This window comes from Sapajus apella, unplaced genomic scaffold (assembly GCF_009761245.1).
Source record: "Sapajus apella isolate SASKATOON/1434 unplaced genomic scaffold, GSC_monkey_1.0 scaffold119, whole genome shotgun sequence".
NCBI lineage: Eukaryota > Metazoa > Chordata > Mammalia > Primates > Cebidae > Sapajus > Sapajus apella.
Genome location: NW_022437059.1, coordinates 3,019,075 through 3,042,221, shown reverse-complemented (window position 1 = coordinate 3,042,221; position 23,147 = coordinate 3,019,075). Strand labels below are relative to the sequence as shown.

Genomic DNA, 23,147 nt, shown 5'->3' with positions numbered 1-23,147 from the left:
AGAGAGAATTAAATGATAATGATGTGATAAAGTGAGTGGATGTTATCTTAAATATTTGGGTTGATCACATGCTGAAATGACAACAGTGCAGTAGGGCTCTTTTGACAACCCAGGTTAACCGAATCACCAGAGTAAATAACATTCACCATCCCCTCTGCCGTGAAGACTGATGGATGCACACGACATTCTAAATGACCACATCTGGTAAACTCCTCTCCAGTAGAAACACCAGGAGACAGCAGTGTCACAAAACCGAGGCTGAAGAGCATTTTAAGAAGGAGAGTGATTAATAGTGTTAAATGCATCGCTTATCAAGTAGGGAAAGAACTAAGAATAGCCCAATGAATTTAGTAATTAGAAAAATCTTGGTGTAGCCCCCATGATTCCAGGGACTGTGTCTGTACCATGCAAGCCCTAGATCTCGGTGGTAAACTCACTGGAGCTGACCAGTCTCTGAGACATTACTCAAACTTACAAAATAACTTAGAATGTGATGCATTCATTTTTAACAGTAAATGTACCAGACCAGTCATTTCCTTATGGCTTTCACTTTCTGGTGGATGTAAGCAATTTATATATTAAAATGGATGCCAGAAGATTACTTATTGTTCCCATATTATTCCACTCTTACCTTATCATAGCGTGCATCACAATAAATGAAAATTGCATCTTTCCTGGTCTAGCTCCTTATCACATCCTTATTGAAGTCAATGACTATATTTTTTGGTTCATTGCTCTTTTTTTTTTTTTTTTATAGATGCATGCCCAAACAATTTCTTTTTTAAATTCTTATTTTTTGGTCTTAATGTATATGCTGCTGTCTTTTTTTTTTTAATTGTACTTTAGGTTCTGGGGCACATGTGCAGATCATACAGGATTGTTGCACAGGTATACATGGCAATGTGGCTTGCTGCCTCCATCCCGCTGTCACCTACATCTGGTATTTCTCCCCACATCCCTCCCTGACCTCCCCACCCCCCCGCTGTCCTTCCCTTGCCCCCCCCAACAGACCCCAACGTGTGATGCTCCCCTCCCTGTGTTCTCATTGTTCATCACCCACCTATGAGTGAGAACATGTGGTGTTTAATTTTCTGTTCTTGTGTCAGTTTGCTGAGAATTATAGTTTCCAGATTCATCCATGTCCCTACAAAGTACACAAACTCATCATTTTTTATGGCTGCATAGTATTCTATGATGTATGCGTGCCACATTTTCCTTGTCCAGTCTATCGTCGATGGGCATTTGGGTTGCTTCCAGGTCTTTGCTATTGTAAACAGTGCCGCTATAAATATACATGTGCATATGTCCTTATAATAGAATTATTTATAATCCTATGGATATATACCAGTAATGGGATTGCTGGGTCAAATGGAATTTCTATTTCTAGGTCCTTGAGGAATCGCCACACTGTCTTCCATAATAGTTGAACTAGTTTACACTCCCACCAACAATGTAAAAGTGTTCCTGTTTCTTCACATCCTCTCCAGCATCTATTGTCTCCAGATTTTTTAATGATCACCATTCTAACTGGTGTGAGTGGTATCTCAATGTGGTTTTGATTTGCATTTCTCTAATAATCAGTGATGATGAGCAATTTTTCATATGTTTGTTGGCCTCATATATGTCTTCTTTTGAAAAGTGTCTGCTCATATCCTTTGCCCACTTTTGGATGGGTTTGTTTGTTTTTTTCTTGTAAATCTGTTTTAGTTCTTTGTAGATTCTGGATATTAGCCCTTTATCAGATGGGTAGATTGCAAAAATTTTTTCCTATTCTGTTGGTTGCCAGTTTACACTAATGATTGTTTTTTGGTTTTTGGTTTTGTGTGTGTGTGTGTGTGTGTGTGTGTGTTTTTTTTGTTTTTTTTTTTTGTTTGTTTGTTTTTTTTTTCTGTACAGAAGCTCTGGAATTTAATTAGGTCCCATTTGTCTATTTTGGCTTTTGTTGCCAACACTTTCGGTATTTTAGTCATGAAGTCCTTGCCTATGCCCATGTCCTGAATGGTTTTGCCTAGGTTTTCTTCTAGAGTTTTTATGGTGTCAGGTCTTATGTTTAAGTCTTTAATCCATGTGGAGTTAATTTTAGTATAAGGTGTCAGGAAGGGGTCCAGTTTCTGCTTTCTGTACACTGCTAGCCAGTTTTCTCAAGACCATTTATTAAACAGGGAATCCTTTCCCCATTGCTTATTTTTGTCAGATTTGTCAAAGATCAGATGGTTGTAGATATGTGGCATTGCCTCCAGGGTCTGTTCTGTTCCATTGGTCTATATCTCTGTTTTGGTACCAGTACCATGCTATTTTGATTACTATTGCCTTGTAATATACTTTGAAATCAGGTAGCGTGATGCCTCTGGTTTTGTTATTTTTGCTTAGGATTGTCTTGGCTATGCAGGCTCTCTTTTGGTTCCATATGAAGTTGAAGGTTGTTTTTTCCAGTGCTGTGAAGAAGGTCATTGGTAGCTTGATGGGCATAGCATTAAATCTATAAATAACTAGGGGCAGTGTGGCCATTTTCATGATATTGACTCTTCCTAAGCATGAGCATGGAATGTTTCTCCATCTGTTTGTGTCCTCTCTTATTTCATTGAGCAGTGGTTTGTAGTTCTCCTTGAAAATGTCCTTTACATCCTTTGTTAGTTGTATTCCTAGGTATTTTATTCTCTTTGTAGCAATTGTGAGTGGGAGTTTGCTCATGATTTGGCTCTCTGTTTGTCGGTTATTGGTGTATAGAAATGCATGTGATTTCTGCAAATTGATTTTGTATCCTGAGACTTTGCTGAAGTTGCTTATCAGTTTAAGGGGATTTTGGGCTGAGATGATAGGGTCTTCTAAATATACAATCATGTCATCTGCAAATAGAGACAATTTGACTTCTTCTTTTCCTAATTGAATATGCTTTATTTATTTCTTTTTTTCTTGCCTAACTGCTCTGGCTAGAACTTCCAATACTATATTGAATAGGAGTGGTGAGAAAGGGCATCCTTGTCTAGTGCCAGGTTTCAGAGAGAATGCTTCCAGTTTTTGCCCATTCGGTATGATATTGGCTTTGGGTGTTTCATAAATAGCTTTTATTATTTTGAGATATGTTCCATTGATACCTAGCTTATTGAGAGTTTTTAGCATAAAGGGCTGTTGAATTTTTTCAAAGGCCTTCTCTGCATCTGTTGAGATAATCATGTGTTTTTTTATCTTTGGTTCTGTGTATGTGCTGGATTACATTTATAGACTTGCATATGTTGAACCAGCCTTGCATCCCAGGGTTGAAGCCGACTTGATCATGATGGATAAGCTTTTTGATGTGCTGTTGGATCAGTTTGCCAGTATTTTGTTGAGGATTTTCACATCAATGTTCATCATGAACGTTGACCTGAAATTTTCTTTTTTAGTTGTGTCTCTGCCAGGTTTGGGTATCAGGATGATATTGGTCTCATGAAATGAGTTAGGGAGGATTCCCCCTTTCTGTATTGTTTGGAACAGTTTCAGAAGCAATGGTACCAGCTCCTCTTTGTACATCTGGTAGAATTCTGCTGTGAACCTGTCTGGTCCTGGACTTTTTTTGTTTGGCAGGCTATTAATTTCTGCCTCAACTTCAAACCTTGTTATTGGTCTACTCAGGGATTCGATTTCTTCCTGGTTTAAGCAATACCATTTAGGACATAGGCATAGGCAAGGACTTCATGACTAAAACACCGGAAGCAATGGCAACAAAAGCCAAAATAGACAAATAGGATCTAATTAAATATAAGAGCTTCTGCACAGCAAAAGAAACTATCATTAGAGTGAACTGGCAACCAACAGAATGGGAAACAATTTTTGCAAACCACCCATCTGACAAAGGGCTAATAATCAGAATCCACAAAGAACTTAAACAAGTTTACAAGAAAAAAACAAACAACCCCATCAAAAAGTGGGCAAAAGATATGAACAGATACTTTTCAAAAGAAGACGTTTATGCAGCCAGCAAAGATATGGAAAAAAGTTCATCATTACTGGTCATTAGGGAAATGCAAATCAAAACCATATTGAGATACCATCTCACGCCAGTTAGAATGGCAATCATTAAAAAATCAGGAGGCGACAGATGCTAGAGAGGATGTGGAGAAATAGAAGCGCTTTGACACTGTCGGTGGGAGTGTAAATTAGTTCAACCATTATGGAAGACAGTGTTGTGATTCCTTAGGATCCAGAAATAGAAATACCATTTGACCCAGCAATTCCATTACTGAGTATATGCACAAGGGTTTATAAAACATTCTGTTATAAGGACACATGCACACATATATTTATTGTGGCACTGTTTACAATAGCAAAGACTTGGATCCAACCCAAATGCCCATCAAAGATATAATACACAAAGAAAATGTGGCACATATATACCATGGAATACTATGTAGCCATAAAAAAGATGAGTTCACGTCCTTTGCAAGGACATGGATGAAGCTGGAAATCATCATTCTCAGCAAACTGACACAAGAACAGAAAACCAAACATTGCATGTTCTCACTCACAAGTTGGTGTTAAACAATGAGAACACATGGACACAGGGAGGGGACCATCACACACAGGGGCCTGTTGTGGGGTGAGGGTCTAAGGGAGGGACAGCAAGGGGCAGGAAGATTGGGGAGGGCTAACTTTAAGAGAAATACCTAATGTAGATGACGGGGGGAATGGATGCAGCAAACCACCAAGGCATGTGTATACCTATGTAACAAACCTGTACGTTCTGCATATGTACCCCAGAAGTTAAAGTATAATCATCATCATCATCATCATCATCAATGCAGTATTAGTTTCTACACTCCAACAATCCCCAACAGTCAGTAGGCAAATGAAAACATCTTCACCAGTGACCCACATTTCTAATGAAACCCTTGAGACCACCTTTCAGGTTCTATCTTCCTTACCTCTTGGTAGCCTGGGAGGAATTTGCAAAGGGATGGTCTCAGGAGACTTGGAGCAAGAGGGATTCTCTTCTCCTTCGGGAAATTAAATATATGCAGCTCCTGAAATCTGCAGTTTAAGAGACTGTATTTTTTTCCCTGGGCCACGTCTCGGGCCAAATGAACCAATGCCCCTGGCCTCAAGGAACATAGCAACAATTTGAGGCTCTCTTTGATGTTAGAGAGAACTGGATTTTTCTCACTTTGTGTGTTTGTGTTTCCCTTGTAAATGCCTCTTGAACACAAAGTTTTTTCACCTGCTTTCTCTGAATAGACTCAATCCTTTCCTGCCTTTTAAAGATTACTATCTGGAAAGTGCTTCCTTTTCCTTCCTATTGCCAAGGTCAGAAGCAGCAAGTGCTGTTGGCAGAAGTAAATGAAAATGAAATACCATGTGCATTTTTCAAAATCTTACTATTTTCCCTGTATAGTTTGCAGTATTTGATTGGTTATATTGCATCTCATGTCCATTAATATTATATTTCTTCATGCTTGCCTTGCTGTGGTAATGGATTGAAGGACATGAAATTTAGCAGAGACATAATAATGATCTTCAAATATTTGAAATACTATCATATTGAAGAGAAAATAGAAAGTGCAATGATGTGGGAGGTGGTAAGTTGCAAGGAGATAAATATCTAGTTGATAGGAATTAATATTTTCTAAGAATTAAAGTAATCAAAAATAGAATTGATGATAGTACAGCTATATTAATCTATATAATGAAATAGTATGCACCATTGGAAATAGAGTGAGATAGATCACTGTACTATTATGGAAAGTAGTCAAGATATAATACATGGGAAAACATAGTTGTGAATTGTATGTACTGCCTAATTCCATTTGTGTAAAATTGAAATGATACAAAAATATGCATGATTGTACATAAAATATGTCTGGACAGAAACAGCAATACCAACAACGAAAACCCATGAATCATCTTTACCTCTGGACAAGAAAATGTAGAGAAGGAGAAAAAAAACTTTTACATTTATATCCTTCTGTACCCATGATTTTCCTTCTATGAGCACTTTTAAAATTTAAAAAGCCTAGTTTATTTTTCCAGAAGAGTTTGTATCTAAAAAAAAAAAAACCAGAGAAAATGCTTATTTATAAGGTAATGAATTTCCAATCATTGAAAGCACTGAAGCAGAATTTGAGGGACTGTTCATGAGGAATGCTGTGCTTTTAAAATTACCACCTAAATCTAAGGTCCTATGATTCTGTTATATTTCAAGGACTGAAAACTATGAAACACCTGGGCTTTTCCAGCTTGCTTCCAATTGGAAAGACTTGAACAATGAAATGAATAATTTTAACCTCTTTTCCAGAATTCATTGTCAAGTCTAGGCAGAAAATGATTTCTCTAAAAGAACATTTTTAAAAATTTTTTAGGAGTAGAAATATTTTTAGCTAACGATCCAAAATACAAGGGAACAGAAAGTGTTGCAAAATGCTGTTTTTCTCAGTGACAAGGATTCCAGAGAAGGAAGTTGGCATTTTGTTTCGGCTATCATGATCCTACTAATCTAGTGTTATCGCCCATGGGGGCTTTTGCTATGTTGATGAGTCATTGTTTTCCTAAGGGGATGATGAGAATGGAGTTGCAATTGCAGGAATGCACAAGCTTAGTGCAATCTTTTCTCTTCTGTCACCTATTTATTTTTTTATTCTCCTTAGTGTAGGTAGGATTGACTTTCTAGTTACATAGACATTTGACGTTTATCTTGTTCAGTAACACATCATGAATATCAGTTACATAGGAATGGTGAAGAACTAGCCCATTACTACATCTTCAAGGAAAATTAACACATATTTTGCTTCATATTTTTCTCAATATTTTGAAACTATTTAATATTTTTTGATTTTTCAAAATCTTTAGTAAGAAAACTCCAAAATTTGCCTTCATTCAAGTACTTGCATCCCACTGTAGTAATTGTCAGCATTAACCTTTCTTATAATATGGTTTATTATAAATTTTTGCATTAATTTTTAATGTTTAAATATTTCATTAAATATTAGATTCATAATATATTATTATGTATTAAAGATTTATGATATTTTTAATAGAGAAGATATTAGATAGATAGATATTAGACATGATAGGTGATAGATTCTCCATACACTACTCAAAAAATATATTTTTAGCGTTTGTTATATTTTTTTAATGGCACGTGTGTCATTGAATGTTTTTCCTTCCTTGTTCTTTCTTCTCTTTTCTGCTTCTTTTCATTTTACAGACTTGTGGTCTATCTATCATTTATTTCTCAATCAATTTACTTATGTGGTTTATTTTTTCATGTCAGCGCTTTGTAGATTCTTAAGGGCAGCATAGTTCCCATCAGATGGATATTTTATAATTAATTTAATTATTCCTTTATTCATTTACATTGTTTCTAGTCTTCACTGTAATAAGTAAAATAAAAATGTCTTTATATATACATCCTAATATTTATCTCTGATTATTTCCTTAAAATAAATAATTGGAAGTGAAAATATCAAGCCAAGAAGAATGAACATACATTGTCACTAAGGTAATAATATTTATTTATCTAGAGGAAATATTCTAAGATTCTCCAGCTTTTAATTCTTTCCCAATGTAATCTCATTCTCAGAGCAAGCGAAATGCATTAATTCTTTTCAAAAAGAGTAACAAAAAGTATCTTCTTTCTCATTTATTTTGTGATTATGATGCCTCTTAGACACTTGTGGTATAGGGCAAATCACACTAGCCTTAGAATGAGAAGATCGAGCTAATTTGTGCAATCATCTAACCCTAGGTGTTTTAGCAAGAGAAGGATAATAAGTACCTAATACATAGGATTTTTATGATGTTACATAATACATGCAAAAACTCTATAAACTCAAAAGTGCCATAGGAACTATTTATTATTGTTGTACTCTTTTTGAAAATGAGACCTTTTTGATGCCCAATAACTCCCCACATAGGGGACAGAGGGAGAAATGTGTAAACTAATTTCACCAAAGTTTATAATTCTGAAGAAATTGGAAAAGACAGTTTACTCTACTAGTGAGCCAGAATACCTGTGAAAATTCTCATCTAAGTACAAGCTAGAAAATGCATAGAAATAAACACAGTCCACGGAAACAAGCTACTGGGAAACACTTAGCAACACTATGGGGAATTGGATTGACAGTTTGTATTTAGTCCTGAGAAGACTTTCTGAGAAGGAGAAGACTCAAGTCAAGCATTGAAAAAAGAGGAACATCTCTTGTTTTAAAAAATGTGGGGGGAAATGCATGTTTGAAACTGTTTGGTGACTTGTAAAGAGTCCGTGAAACATGCAGACAAGTGCAACAGGGAGAAAGTAAACACTTATGCTATGTTGGAGCAGAGGGTATTGTCTTGTTTGGCAACCCAGAAAGAAAGACCTTTAAAAAGATAATCGAAACTGTGATTTAAACTAAGTGGAAGAGGTTGCAAAATTTGTTTTAGGTAAACAAAATCTGAAACTGTAACCTAAAAGAAAATTTCTTTCAAATTCAACTATGCATTTCCTATTTCTTTAGCCAAGTTTTTCTCTAACACTTATGTGCTAGGTCACTAGGAAATCTTTTTCAAACTTACCCCAGGTGTCTTTTCGTCCATTTTTTTTCATCCCTATTTATTCTTCTATACCCTTATATATATACATGGCCATGCATGAAATTGTTTTCTTATTGTGTTTTTTATCTATATCTATAGGTGAACAGTCATTCCCATTAACTTGGCATTCATCCAGGAACAGAATCCTTATTATCTCCTTAGAGGATTCACCTGCCCAAAGCATTGGTCACTGATGTGTTCTGACTAATTGACCTGTCACAGTATTTTCAATCTGTTTGTTTATCCAATGAAGAGAGAGAACCACACAGTGGTAAGGGAGTTTGTTTTCCAGGGTTTCTCCAGCTTTCATGAATACAAGCTCACCCTCTTTGTGATATTTCTTACCTTGTATCTTTTAACTCTGGCTGGCAATGTCATAATTGTGACAATTATCAGCATTGACCGTCACCTTCACACCCCCATGTACTTCTTTCTTAGTATGCTTTCCACTTCAGAGACTGTGTACACCTTTGTCATTGTACCACAAATGCTCTCCAGTCTCTTAAGTCTAAGACAACCTATCTCTTTGGCGGGCTGTGCCACCCAGATGTTTTTTTTTATTACCTTGGCCATCAACAACTGCTTTCTGCTCACAGTAATGGGGTACGACCGCTATGTGGCCATCTGTAACCCTTTGAGGTACATGATCATCATGAACAAGAAAGTGTGTGCCCAGCTGGTATGTGTGGCCTTCAGCGTTGGGCTGCTTGTGGCCGTAGTTCAAATTTCATCTGTGTTCAGGCTGCCTTTTTGTGATAAAGAGGTGCCCCATTATTTCTGTGATATCCTCCCAGTTATGAAACTTTCCTGTGTTGATACCACTGTACATGACATAATTAATTTTGTGGTTAGTTCCCTGGTTATTGTGGTACCCATGGGTTTGGTCTTCATCTCCTACATCCTCATCATCTCTGCCATCCTCAAGATCACCTCTGCCGAGGGCCGGAGAAAGGCTTTTGCAACTTGTGCCTCCCACCTCACTGTGGTTATCATCCATTATGGCTGTGCCTCCATTGCCTACCTCAAGCCCAAAACAGAGAACACCAGGGATCAGGACCAGCTGATTTCAGTGACATACACCGTCATTACTCCACTACTTAATCCTGTTGTGTACACTTTGAGAAACAAGGAGGTCAAGGATGCCCTTCACCGTGCTATTGGCAAAAACCCATTTGCCTAGGATCTTTGGTAGTTTGACATATAGTCTATCGTAGTCTGGGCATTTTTGTAAGCTCAAGAAAATTGAATCCTATCATTCATCCTCTAACCAAAGAGAGTTGCAAAATTTGGTGGTAATGCTGCATTAAGGAACCAAGAGTGTCTGTGGCTTGACTTTGTTTTTACCATCATTCTCCTATACCTTCGACTAACCTCACAGGTTACCACAAGGGGAGTGGTCAGTTGCTGCTCTCTGGTGCAAATCTGTAGGGAATTGTAAGCCAGGAGTAGCTGATTGTTATCAGTTTGTCGATAGCAGAAAAGTGGGCTGCATAACACCTATTTGAAGTAATAGGTTGACAGGTCAACCTAAATGTCATATAGATATTGAGCTCTAAAACTTTAAAGAGGACACGGTTGGTGTACAGGATGTGTTAGGAACACAGTCAAAACCACCTTCCCACTTATCATCACTTTCTACTTTGAGCATTGGCAAGAGGAGCAGATCTTGACATTCCAGAAAAAATATTATTAGCGTTAAACATTCTCATCTGACTTGGGGACCCATGAAATTGTTTTCCAATTTTGTTGAGGCTCACATTAGAACTATTTCCTTGGTGAGTCTCTATTACCGGTATGTTCAGTGTTAGTAAGCAACATGATCACATCCAGCCTCTGAATTTCACTGCGCTTATATATGCTTTCTGTGGGAGTAACACATGAAATACTGAATTCACAAGTATAGGGATATCTGAGGATTTTTTTTTTTTTGTAATTGAGTTTATTTTTATCACCTTCCAACTAACTCTCGCTGTCTTAGATCTGGAAATAAGCCCATGATTTTCATTATTCTCTGTGTAGAACATAATCTGATCTATAACTTGCCTTTACCATTTTCATTTCTACAAGGAAATCCATGCCTTGCCTTTACCCTATTCACAGAAATCCATGCTTCAAGACAAGCCATGCCTTGCCTTTACCCTTTTCATGGAAATCCATGCTACAAGACAATCCATGCCTTGCCTTTAACCTTTTCATTTCTACACGGATGAACTTATCTTCTGTATATAGTGGGGTACCTACTTTAAACTCTAAGTTTAAACACTGTTCTAAACAAGAGCTTGGGAGTCTACCAACTCATATTGTTATTGCCTTCAAAAGGAGAAAGTTATTTTGATTTGTGAGAAAGGAATAAGATTTTAGAATTATTTGACCTGGAAGAAAAAAGACAGAACTTGCCAAATGCCTTTTGGTCCATAAAGGGCTGATGAAAAAAAAATCTATCTGTATCTGTCACCTACCAAAACTGTCCAAGTGTTACCATTGAAAATGCATTGAAAGTGCCTGTAAAACAAAGGACCTGGGAATCCCTAAGGGTGAAGGTCCAAGAAGGGAAATCATGTTTATGAAACGTTGCCTGAAAGAGTAAAAGATTTGCTCCTTCAGAGCTGTACCTGTAAGAGAGCGAGCTGAGTGGGTATAAAGAGAGATCTCCAGGGCAACTTATCTTTGCCTTTATCTAGGTGTTTTCTGGGGATACCTCTGAGTCCTTTCTGGGGTGAATACAAAGGTAATACCCTCACAACCCTTCTCCTGTGAAAACCCCTTTTGAGCCTCCCTCTTTGGGATTCCTGCTCACTATATCAGCCCACTTCTGAAAGCCTCTCCCAGTAGTCACATCAGTTTTATAGATTGCTGAATGTGAGTGCCCAGAATCCCCATAGGACCTCCCACAACGGTACGGGGCTCTGTAAGACTGGTGACCAGTACTGAAAGTAGTGTGTTCCCCTTCCTGTAGTTTGACGTTGCAGAAAATTATGGTGCAATTCACCCAAAGTAATTTTTGCAACAATAAATAATGTATATTGAAATCCTACTTATCCCTTGTCTTTTTTTTTTATTATTTTTTTTTAGACGGAGTTTCGCTCTTGTTACCCAGGCTGGAGTGCAATGGCGCAATCTCGGCTCACAGCAGCCTCCTGGGTTCAAGCAATTCTCCTGCCTCAGCCTCCCAAGTAGCTGGGACTACAGGCGCGCACCACCATGCCCAGTTAATTTTTGTATTTTTAGTAGAGACAGGGTTTCACATTGTTGACCAGGATGGTCTCGATCTCTTGACCTCATGATCCACCCGCCTCATCCTCCGAAAGTGCTGGGATTATAGGCTTGAGCTACCGCGCCATCTAGTTTACACTATCTTAACAGAGCCAGAAAAAGGAAACAAAATCAATGCATTCAATCTCAAAGAATATGTGATTATCACAAAACACGAATGATGACCAAAGAGAATGAGACTTAAGCCCACACCTTGGGCTTAGTTACCACATAGCCATTATCTCCATAAATCAGGGTGTGCCAATTCCGGAGGCTGCCACTGTAATAGGTGGCACACAGCTCCTTTAGAGGGAGCACATGATCCCACAAAAACACATCCCATATCTCCCCAACAAAGGATTGGTTTGCATCAAAATGTGCCCCAAAGGAATCCTTCTCTTGTCCTGGGATGATCTTAGCCTCCACCCCCACCAAATACCCCTTCCATATACCATTCCTCCCCACCAGCTTCCCATTTACCCAGAGGGCAGCAATTCCAGAGGCCGCCTCCAAGCTCACACTGACATGGGTTGGAGCATCAAGAGATCAGGGGCATGGGGTGGGGTGCGGTGGGGTTGGGGGGGGGATTGAAAGTGACGTCAGCATTTCCAGTGTGCAGCAGACACATTCCATTTTGTTGATAATGAGAAGCAGCTCATTGTCTCAGGACCGAGTGCTATAGAAGAGGCTGTAAGGGCAGGTGAAGTCTGTGAAGGTTTTCAGGCAAAGCATGAAGTTCTGCAGGAGCTTCTTCACCTTGGGGATCAGGGACACATAGACTGTAGCTGATTGTTGAGGGAAAATAAACCCCTTCCCTCACATGTCTGTGGAGAAAAGACAATGTAAAAAAACCTCAGGGAACTCTCTTGGATTCACTTTCACTGTGGACCCTAGGCTGTCTCCTAACAGAGTGAAGTTAGCACGCTAGAGCTTGCTAAGTGTCTGGAAGTGCATTATGTCAATGACTGTATAAGCAAAATGCCAATGTTAAAAATCCATGTTTTGGTCCATTTGTCCTGTTAGAAAGGTAAATTAAACATGTTCTGTATCAACTCCCGGCTCCATTTTCCTTAAGGATTTTATCCAGATAAAATAGCAAACACCAGTCAGAGAAAATGAAACACAGCTAACTCACTAAGTGTAATGGGTAGTATTTCAATCTCCCACCACTGATCAGATTCTGAGATTCTCCCATGGCACAGTTGCAGCCGAAGTTAGATAGACTTTTAATGGCTCATCTGGATCCCTGGCTTGGCGATGATGAACCAACACTTGTGGTCAGTGCAAAGTCTGAGGAATAGAATAGGGTGCAAACCCCATGGACCAGACCATTATAGTATCCTTACTTTCTTCTCCATTCCCTGTTTGCTCTTGTATGCCAATCCAGGCAGGACCAGTTTTCCACTGTTTGTTTACCTGCAGTTGAAACACTGGGATCATGAAATTACTTATCATTGACTTATTTCCTCTTAAGATCCACAAGAGAAGAGAAATGCTTAATCATTATAAAATCAAATATTTTTTCTTGCTTAGGAAAGCAAATTTAACAAATACTATGGTCTAGAAAATAAATTAGAAAAAAATGACTAACTGAATTAAGGGAGACAGAACCTAGAAGCACTACGTAGTCTTAAGTTAGTTTTGCTTCATTGCAGGAAATGGAAAAACAGCATGAATTCCTGTTTCCTTAGATATAGGGCTTTTTAAGAATGCTCACCCTGGATGAAAAATAGTAACAGAGCACTTCAGGAGGGAAAACTAGGAAGAGACGACACACTTTAATAAAGAGAAAGAGAAAGAGAGGGAGAACTTCAGTCACTACAACAGGAACTAGGAGGATGGAAAAGTAAACCATGCACTTGTACCCTATGATCTAATTAACCATCTGGTTGTGATTTATAACCTTGTCAGTATATAAACCTGGAGCAAAATAGTATGCTTAGCTAGAGAGTGAGATTTTGAAAAACTCATTACTGATAATAATGCTGTAAAGAAATGATGTCTCAAGCTTGAGAAGATGAGATTGTCCTTAGTGGCAGTCATAAAAAGGAAGAAAAAGGTACTGAAACATTGAGGCTTTTTATGGCTAATAAAAAATAATTTTGTAACTTGTACACATCACAAAGTACATTTTGCCTTTAATTGATCTCACCCAATCTTCATGACAACTCTTTGCTAAATGGATGTTGGTTTCATTCCCACTGTATAGATAACAAAACTGAGGATCAGAGTTCAGCAATTTCACAAAGGTTATTCAATTCAGTTTGATCGAAACTGGTTCTCTGATTTAAACTCCAAACTACTTTTTAGATTTCATATTTTCTCTCATGTTATCCAGACTATAAGCACTTGAGAAGGATCAGAAAGAGGATGCCTCAGCCACTGTAACAAGTTCTCTTTTTCCAGCCAATACTGCATTATCTCTTCTTATTTTCTCAGCTGAGAGGTAATAACGTTTCCATACAACAAGCAAAGCCAGTTTTCCTTTCCTCAGCCCTAAGAGTTCCTTATGTGAGACGCATCCTTATTCATCAGCATCTGTGGTAGTTCTAAAAATATGTCAAAAAATAATTCTCCTCCCATTGGTTGTGGTCTGACACACTTTTTTTTTTTTAATTTTAAGTTCCAGGATACATGTGCAGAATGTGCAGGCTTGTTACTTAAGTATACATGTGCCATGGTGCTTTGCTGCCCCTATTAAACCATCATCTAGGTTTTAAGCCCTGCATGCATTAAGGTATTTGTCCTAATGCTCTCCCTCCCCTTGTGCCCCAACCCCTGACAGGCCCTGGTATGTGATGGTCCCCTCTCTGTGTCCATGTGTTCTCATTGTTGAACTCCTACTTATGAGTGAGAACATACAGTGTTTGGTTTTCTGTTCTTGTGTTAGTTTGCTGATAATGATGGCTTCCAGCTACATCCATGTCCCTGCAAAGGACATGAGCTCATTCTTTTTTATGGCTGCATAGTATTCCATGGGGTATATGTGCCACATTTTCTTTACCCAGTCTATCATTGATGGGCATTTGAGTTGGTTCTAAGTCTTTGCTATTGAAAATAGTGTTGCAATAAACATATGTGTTGCATGTGTCTTTATAATAGAGTGATTTATAATCCTTTGGGTATGTACCCAGTAATGGGATTGCTGGGTCAAATGGTATTTCTCGTTTTAGATCCTTGAGGAATCGTCACACTGTCTTCCAAAATGATTGAACTAATTTACACTCCCACCACTGTAAAAGTGTTCCTATTTCTCCATAGCCTTACTACTATCTGTTGTTTCCTGACTTTTTGATAATTGCCATTCTAACTGGCATGAGATGGTATCTCATTGTAGTTTTGATTTGCATTTATCTAATGACCAGTGGTGATGACGTTTTTTCATATGTTTGTTGGCTGCACAAATGTTTTCTTTTGAGATGTGTCTGTTTGTATCCTTTACCCACTTTTCAATGGGATTGTTTGCTTGTTTGTTTGTTTTGTAAATTTATTTTAGTTCTTTGTAGATTCTGGTTATTAGCCCTTTGTCAAATGAGTAGCTTGCAAAAATTTTCACCCCTTCTATAGGTTGTCTGTTCACTCTGATGATAATTTCTTTTGCTGTGCAGAAGCCCTTTAGTTTGATTAGGTACTATTTGTCAATTCTGACTTTCGTTGCAATTGCTTTTGGTGTTTTTGTCATGAAGTTTTTTCCTATACCTATGTCCTGAATGGTATTGTTTAGGTTTTCTTTTAGGGTTTTTATTGTTTTGGGTTTTACTTTAAGTCTTTAATTCATCTTGACTTAATTTTTGTACAAGGTGTAAGGAAGGGGTCCAGTTTCTCTTTTCTGCATATGGCTAGCCAGTTTTCCCAGCACCATTTATTAAATAGGGAATCTCTTCCCCACTGCTTGTTTTTGTCAGGTTTGTTGAAGATCAGATGGTTACAGATGTGTGGTGTTATTTCTGAGGTCTCCATTTTGTACCATTGGTCTATGTGTCAGGTAGTGTGACGCCTCCAGCTTTGTTATTTTTGCTTAGGATTGTCTTGGCTTTATGGGCTCTTTTTTGATTCCATTTCAAACTTAAAGTATTTTTTTCTAATTCTGTGAAGAAAGTCACTGGTAGCTTGATGGGAATAGCATATAATCTATAAATTACTTTGGGCAATATGGTCATTTTCATGATAGTCATTCTTCCTATTCATGTGCATAGAATGTTTTTCCATTTGTTTGTGTACTCTGTTATTTCCTTGAGCAGTGGTTTTGTAGTTCTCCTTGAAGAGGTCCTTCTCATCCCCTGTAAGCTGTATTCCTAGGTATTTTATTCTCTTTGTAGAACTCCCATTGTAAATGGGAGTTCATTCAAGATTTGACTCTCTGCTTGTCTATTTTTGATATATAGGAATGCTTGTGATTTTTGCACACTGATTTTGTGTCCCAAGACTTTGCTGAAGTTGTTTATCAGCTTAAGGAGTTTTTGGACTGAGACAATGGGCTTTTCTAAATACACAATCATGTCATCTGCTAACTGAGAAATTTTGACTTCCTCTCTTCCTATTTCAATATACTTTATTCAAATTAGGCCTTCAATTTAACATCCTATAAAGAGCTGAATTCTGACAACCACCACATAAGTGAGCTTGGAAGCAGATTCTTCTCCAGTCAAGCATTCAGATGAGACGATAGCTCTAGTTTATTGACTTCAACCTCATGAGAGATCTTCAGTCAGAATCATTAGTCCTGCTACTCTACATTTCTTGACCCACGGAAGATGTGAGTTAATACATATTTGTTGTTTCAAGCTGTTAAATCTCGTGGCAGATTGTTTTGGAACAATAGATTACGTATATGCCAACCTTCATTCATACCTTTCTGAAAGTGTAGCAGCAGTAGCAACAAAATCAAAAATAGGTCTTATGCTCTAGTTCTCTTGGGACATGGAGGAAACTTCCCAATTAGCTCATTAGTTCAGTTTCTACCTCACTGTCATACCTCTCAAGAGAGTGGTGAGGAGCAGGATACCCAGAAGATGCCTCTCCATCACACTTTCCCTGGGTTTTCAGGAGTACTGAGGGGGATAGCAGCAATTGTCACAGTGTAGAGACACTCAATGTTTGGCTTCTTAAATTTTGTTCTTACAGGTGAGGCCTTTGTTCTAGCAACAAAAGACAAAGTTATAGATGGTAAATATTAACTGAACCAGCATATGGTTTAAAAACTAATTTGTTTTTTGATTTATTGTTTTTATTATTTGGTCTTTTCTTTCTCTTTTAACTGTCATGTTTCCTACTGCACTGTCCTGTTTGAGTCTCCCTTCCCCTTCAAAGAAAGGCTCTATGTTCTCCTGAAGGACATTTTATTACCTCATGTGTGTAAGAAAATTATGGCAGTCTATTTTAGGACTATAAGATGAGCATAATTCTGAACCCACAGGAGGAATCAATTTATAGCATGTGTTTGGGGGCTGGGATTTCACCAGTAGACTAAGGACGTTAACTGATTTAGATGATTGTGGAGTTCATCGCAGTTGTGAGATGGAGACATCTTGGCTCGTGACAGATTGGAGATCTAGCTCTTGTGCTCTTGATGATAAAGTTGCCCAGTTCTCAATGCAGGAGTTCCTGGTTGTTGGAAGTTAAAGTGGTGCTCTTCACCTAGAATTGGGCCATAAGCTAGGAAATCAGGGACTCATATAAGTTGTCTGTGAAGTTGAAGGATAAAAATATATGCATTAAAATGAAGATTGAATTTACTCTGTAGTATCTCAGAAATGTACAAAAATTTCTTTAAGGATTTTGATTTTTGTTTCTGGCATTTAGAGACTACAAAGTTTTATTTAATAATATTCATGCTTAGTTTTTAAGCGCATAATCTACAAGGGTTTAGTCAAGTGTTAACATGTTGATGTACTATAGAATATTTTTTAGATTAAGATATTTTTGACAATCAATATGGAAAAATTTCAGAAATAGAATACATACATAAACTTAAAATAAGATGGAATATTTATAGATATAAGCATATGTACTAAGGTATAAACATGCAAAGAAGTAATCTATATACACTCAATATGGTAGTTACCTCTGAGAAAGGAGGAAGTAAGGAAGAGGAAAGGATGGGGGTGAATTTCTGACTGTATCTATAAATATTTCTACATATAAAAAAAGAGGTAGGAAATAATTATGACAAATATGGCATGACGAATACATGATATCAATATATAGTTTTATAAATTTTCTCTACTTTTTGAAAATTTATATTTTTTATATTATTTTTAATTTTAATTTAATTTTAAATTATTTTTAATTTTAATTTATTTTTAATTTTAATTTAACATGGATTTTCTTTTCTTTTTTTAAAAATATATATATTTTATTGCACTTTAGGTTCTGGGGTACATGTAAAGAACATGCGGGATTATTGCATAGGTACATACATGGCAATGTGGTTTGCTGCCTCTATCCCCATCACTCATATATGGCATTACTCTCATGTTATCCCTCCCCAACTCCCTACTCACCACTGTCCCTACCCTAGTACCCCCCAACACACCCCAGTGTGTGATTCTCGCCTCCCTGTGTCCATGTGTTCTCATTATTCAATACCCACCTATGAGTGAGAACATGTGGTATTTGATTTTTTCTGTTCTTGTGTCAGTTTCCTGAGAATGATGGTTTCCAGGTTAATCCACGTACCCACAAAGGACACAAACTCATCCTTTTGTATGGCTGCATAGTATTCCATGGTGTATATGTGCTACATTCCATGGTGTATATGTGCTATCATCAATGGGCATTTGGGTTGGTTCCAGGTCTTTGCTATTGTAAACAGTGCCGCAATGAACATACGTATGCATGTATCTTTATAATAGAACGATTTATAATCCTTTGGATATATACCCAGTAATGGGATTGCTGGGTCAAATGGAATTTCTATTTCTAGGTCCTTGAGGAATCACCACACTGTCGTCCAAAATGGCTGAACTAATATACACTACCACCAACAGTGTAAAAGTGTTCCTATTTCTCCATATCCTCTCCAGCATCTGTTGTCTCCAGATTTTTAAATGATTGCCATTCTAACTGGCATGAGATGGTATCTCAATGTGGTTTTGATTTGCATTTTTCTAATGACCAGTGATGATAAGCACTTTTTCATATGTTTGTTGGCCTCATATATGTCTTCTTTTGAAAAGTGTCTGTTCATATCCTTTGCCCACTTTTGTATGGGGTTGTTTGTTTTTTTCTTGTAAATCTGTTTTAGTTCTTTGTAGATTCTGGATATTAGCCTTTGTCAGATGGGTAGATTGCAAAATTTTTTTTCCATTCTGTTGCTTGCTGGTTCACTCTAATGATTGTTTCTTTTGCTCTACAGAAGCTCTGGAGTTTAATTAGATCCCATTTGTCTATTTTGGCTTTTGTTGCCAATGCTTTTGGTGTTTTAGTCATAAAGTCCTTGCCTATGCCTATGTTCTGAATGGTTTTGCCCAGGTTTTCTTCTAGGGTTTTTATGGTGTTAGGTATTATGTTTAAGTCTTTAATCCATCTGGAGTTAATTTTAGTGTAAGGTATCAGGAAGGGGTCCAGTTTCTGCTTTCTTCACATGGCTAGCCAGTTTTCCCAACACTATTTATTAAACAGGGACTCCTTTCCCCATTGCTTGTTTTTGTCAGATTTGTCAAAGATCAGATGGTTGTAGATGTGTGGCATTGCCTCTGAGGACTCTGTTCTGTTCCATTGGTCTATATCTCTGTTTTGGTACCAGTACCATGCTTTTTGATTACTGTAGCCTTGTAGTATAGTTTGAAGTGAGGTAACATGATGCCTCCAGCTTTGTTCTTTTTGCTTAGAATTGACTTGGCTATGAGGGCTCACTTTTGGTTCCATATGAAGTTTAAGGTGGTTTTTTCCAGTTCTGTGAAAAGGCTCATAGGTAACTTAATGGGGATAGCACTGAATCTATAAATTACTTTGGGCGGTATGGCCATTTTCATAATATTGATTCTTCCTAACCATGAGCATGGAATGGTTTTCCATCTGTTTGTGTCCTCTCTTACTTCTTTGAGCAGTGGTTTGTAGTTCTCCTGGAAGAGGTCCTTTACGTCCTTTGTTAGTTGTATTCCTGGGTATTTTATTCTCTTTGTAGCAATTGTGAATGGCAGTTCCTTCTTGATTTGGCTCTCTTTAAGTCTGTTATTGATGTATAGGAATACTTGCAATTTTTGCACATTGATTTCATATCCTGAGACTTTGCTGAAGTTACCTCTCAGTTACAGGAGATTTTGGGCTGAGACAATGGGGTCTTCTACACATAAAATCATGTCATCTGCAAATAGAGGCAATTTGACTTCCTCCTTTCCTATTTGAATACCCTTTATTTCTTTTTCTTGCCTGATTGCTCTGGCTAGAACTTCCAGTACTATATTGAATAGGAGTGGTGAGAGAGGGCATCCTTGTCTAGTGCCAGATTTCAAAGGGAATGCTTCCAGTTTTTGCCCATTCAATATGATATTGGCTGCTTGTTTGTCGTAACTAGCTTTTATTATTTTGAGATACGTTCTGTCAATACCTAGTTTATTGACGGTTTTTAGCATAAAGGGCTGCTGAATTTTGTCAAAGGCCTTCTCTGCATCAATTGAGATAATCATGTGGTTTTTGTCTTTGGTTCTGTTTATGTGGTGAATTATGTTTATAGACTTGTGTATGTTGAACCAGCTTTGCATCCCCGGGATGAAGCCTACTTGATCATGGTGGATAAGCTCTTTGATGTGCTGTTGCAATCGGTTTGCCAGTATTTTATTGAAGATTTTTGCATCTATGTTCATCATGGATATTGGCCTGAAGTTTTCTTTTCTTGTTGAGTCTCTGCCGCCTTTTGGTATCAGGATGATGTTGGTCTCATAAAATGATTTAGGAAGGATGCCCTCTTTTTGGATTGTTTGGAATCGTTTAGAAGGAGTGGTACCAGCTCCTTTTTGCATGTCTGGTAGAATTCGGCTGTGAACCCATCTGGACCTGGGCTTTTGTTGGTTGGTAAGCTATTAATTCCTGCCTCAACTTCAGCCCTTGTTATTGGTCTATTCAAAGTTTCAACTTCCTGCTTTATGCTTGGAAGGGTGCAAGTGTCCAGGAATTTATCCATTTCTCCCAGGTTTACTGGTTTATGTGCATAGAGTTTTTCATAGTAATCCCTGATTGTAGTTTGTATTTCTGTGGAATCAGTAGTGATATCCCGTTTATCATTTTTTATTGCATCTATTTGATTTTTCTCTCTTTTCTTTTCTATTAATCTGGCTAGTGGTCTATTTTGTTGATCTTTTCAAAAATCGAGTTCCTGGATTTATTGATTTTTTGAAGGGTTTTTTGTGTTTCTATCTCCTTCAGTTCTGCTCTGATCTTAGTTATTTCTTGTCTTCTGCTAACTTTTGAGTTTTTTAATCTTGGTCCTCTAGCTCTTTCAACTATGACAATATGGTATCAATTTTAGATCTTTCCTTGCTTCTCATGTAGGCATTTATTGTCCCAGAGATTCTGGTATGTTGTGTCTCTGTTTTCATTGGTTTCGAAGAACATCTTTATTTCTGTCTTCATTTCATTGTTTATCCAGTCAACATTCAAGAACCAGTTGTTCAGTTTCCATGAAGTTGTGCGGTTCTGAGTTAGTTTCTTAATTCTGATTTCTAATTTGATTGTACTGTGGTCTGAGAGACTGTTTGTTGTGATTTCCATTCTTTTGCATTTGCTAAGGAGTGATTTACTTCCAATTATGTGATCAATTTTAAAGTAGGTGTGATGTGGTGCTGAGAAGAATGTATATTCTGTGGATTTGGGGTGGAGAGTTCTGTAAATGTCTATTAGGTTTCCTTCGTCCCGATCTGAGTTTAAGCCCTGAATATCCATGTTAATTTTCTTTCTCATTGATCTGTCTACTATTGACAGTGGAATGCTAAAGTCTCCCACTATTATTGTGTGGGAGTATAAGTCTCTTTGTAGGTCATTAAGAACTTGCTTTATGTACCTGGGTGCTCCTGTATTGAGTGCATATATATTTAGGATCATTAGCCTTTCTTTTTGCATTGATCCTTTTACCATTATGTAATGCTCTTCTTTGTCTCTTTGATCTTTGTTGGTTTAAAGTCTATTTTATCAGAGTAGGATTGCAACTTCTTTTTTTTTTTTCTCTCTCCATTTGCTTGGCAAATCTTCCTCCATCCCTTTATTTTGAGCCTATGCGTATCTTTGTATATGAGATGGGTTTCCTGTATACAGTACACCAATGGGTCTTGACTTTTTATCCAATTTCCAGTCTGTCTTTGATTGGAGCATTTAGCCCATTTACATTTAAGGTTAATATTGTTATGTGTGAATTTGATCCTGCCATTTTGATGCTAGATGACTGTTTTGCCCATTAGTTGATGCAGTTTTTTTCATTGTGTTGATGCTCTTTACCATTTGGCATGTTTTTGGAGTGACTGGTACTGGTTGTTCCTTTCTATGCGTAGTGCTTCTTTCAGGAGCTCTTGTAAGGCAGGCCTGGTGGTGACGAAATTTCTCAGCAATTGCTTGTTAATAAAGGATTTTCTTTCTCCTTCGCTTATGAAGCTTAGTTTGGCTGGATATGAAATTCTAGGTTGAAAATTCTTTTCTTTAAGGATATTGATATTGGCCCTCACTCTCTTCTGGCTTGCAGGGTTTCTGCTAAGAGATCCGCTATGAGTCTGATGGGCTTCCATTTGTGGGTACCCCGACCTTTCTCTCTGGCTGCTGTTAGCATTTTTTCCTTCATTTCAACCTTGGTGAATCTGACAATTATGTGCCTTGGGGTTGCTCTTCTTGAGGAATATCTTTGTGGTATTCTCTGTATTTCCTGGACTTGAATATTGGCCTGCCTTACTATGTTAGGGAAGTTCTCATGGATAATATTCTGAAGAGTGTTTTCCAGGTTGGATTCATTCTCTCCATTGCATTCTGCTACACCTATCAAATGTAGATTAGGTTTTTTCACATAATCTCATATTTCTTCGAGGTTTTGTTCATATCTTTTCACTCTTTTTTCTCTAATCTTGCCTTCTTGTTTTATTTCATTGAGTTGATCTTCGACCTCTGATATCCTTTCTTCTGCTTGGTTGATTCGTTTATTGAAACTTGTGTATGCTTCTCAAAGTTCTCGTGCTGTGTTTTTCAGCTCTATCAATTCATTTATATTCTTTTCTAAGCTGTTTATTCTCGTTACCATTTCATTAAACCTTTTTTCAAAGTTCTTAGTTTCTTTGCATTGGGTTAGAACATGTTCTTTTAGCTCAGAGAAGTTTGTCTTTACCCACTTTCTGAAGCCTGTTTCTGTCAATTCATCAGACTCATTCTCCATC

The 23,147-nt window shown here is 37.5% G+C and overlaps 1 protein-coding gene across 1 annotated transcript; it reads left to right on the top strand.

Annotated features, from left to right (window-relative positions):
• The first annotated feature begins 6,962 nt into the window (after positions 1-6,962).
• LOC116538398 (olfactory receptor 10J1-like) lies at positions 6,963-11,590 on the top strand. Its single transcript, XM_032260778.1, has one exon. It carries the CDS (start codon positions 8,792-8,794, stop codon positions 9,722-9,724), a length of 933 nt encoding a protein of 310 aa, XP_032116669.1. The 5' UTR covers positions 6,963-8,791; the 3' UTR covers positions 9,725-11,590.
• The last annotated feature ends 11,557 nt before the right edge of the window (positions 11,591-23,147 follow it).

Bases quoted from the DNA above. Each gene is read 5' to 3' on its own strand.
- LOC116538398 (XM_032260778.1), top strand. From the start codon at position 8,792: ATGAAGAGAGAGAACCACACAGTGGTAAGGGAGTTTGTTTTCCAGGGT.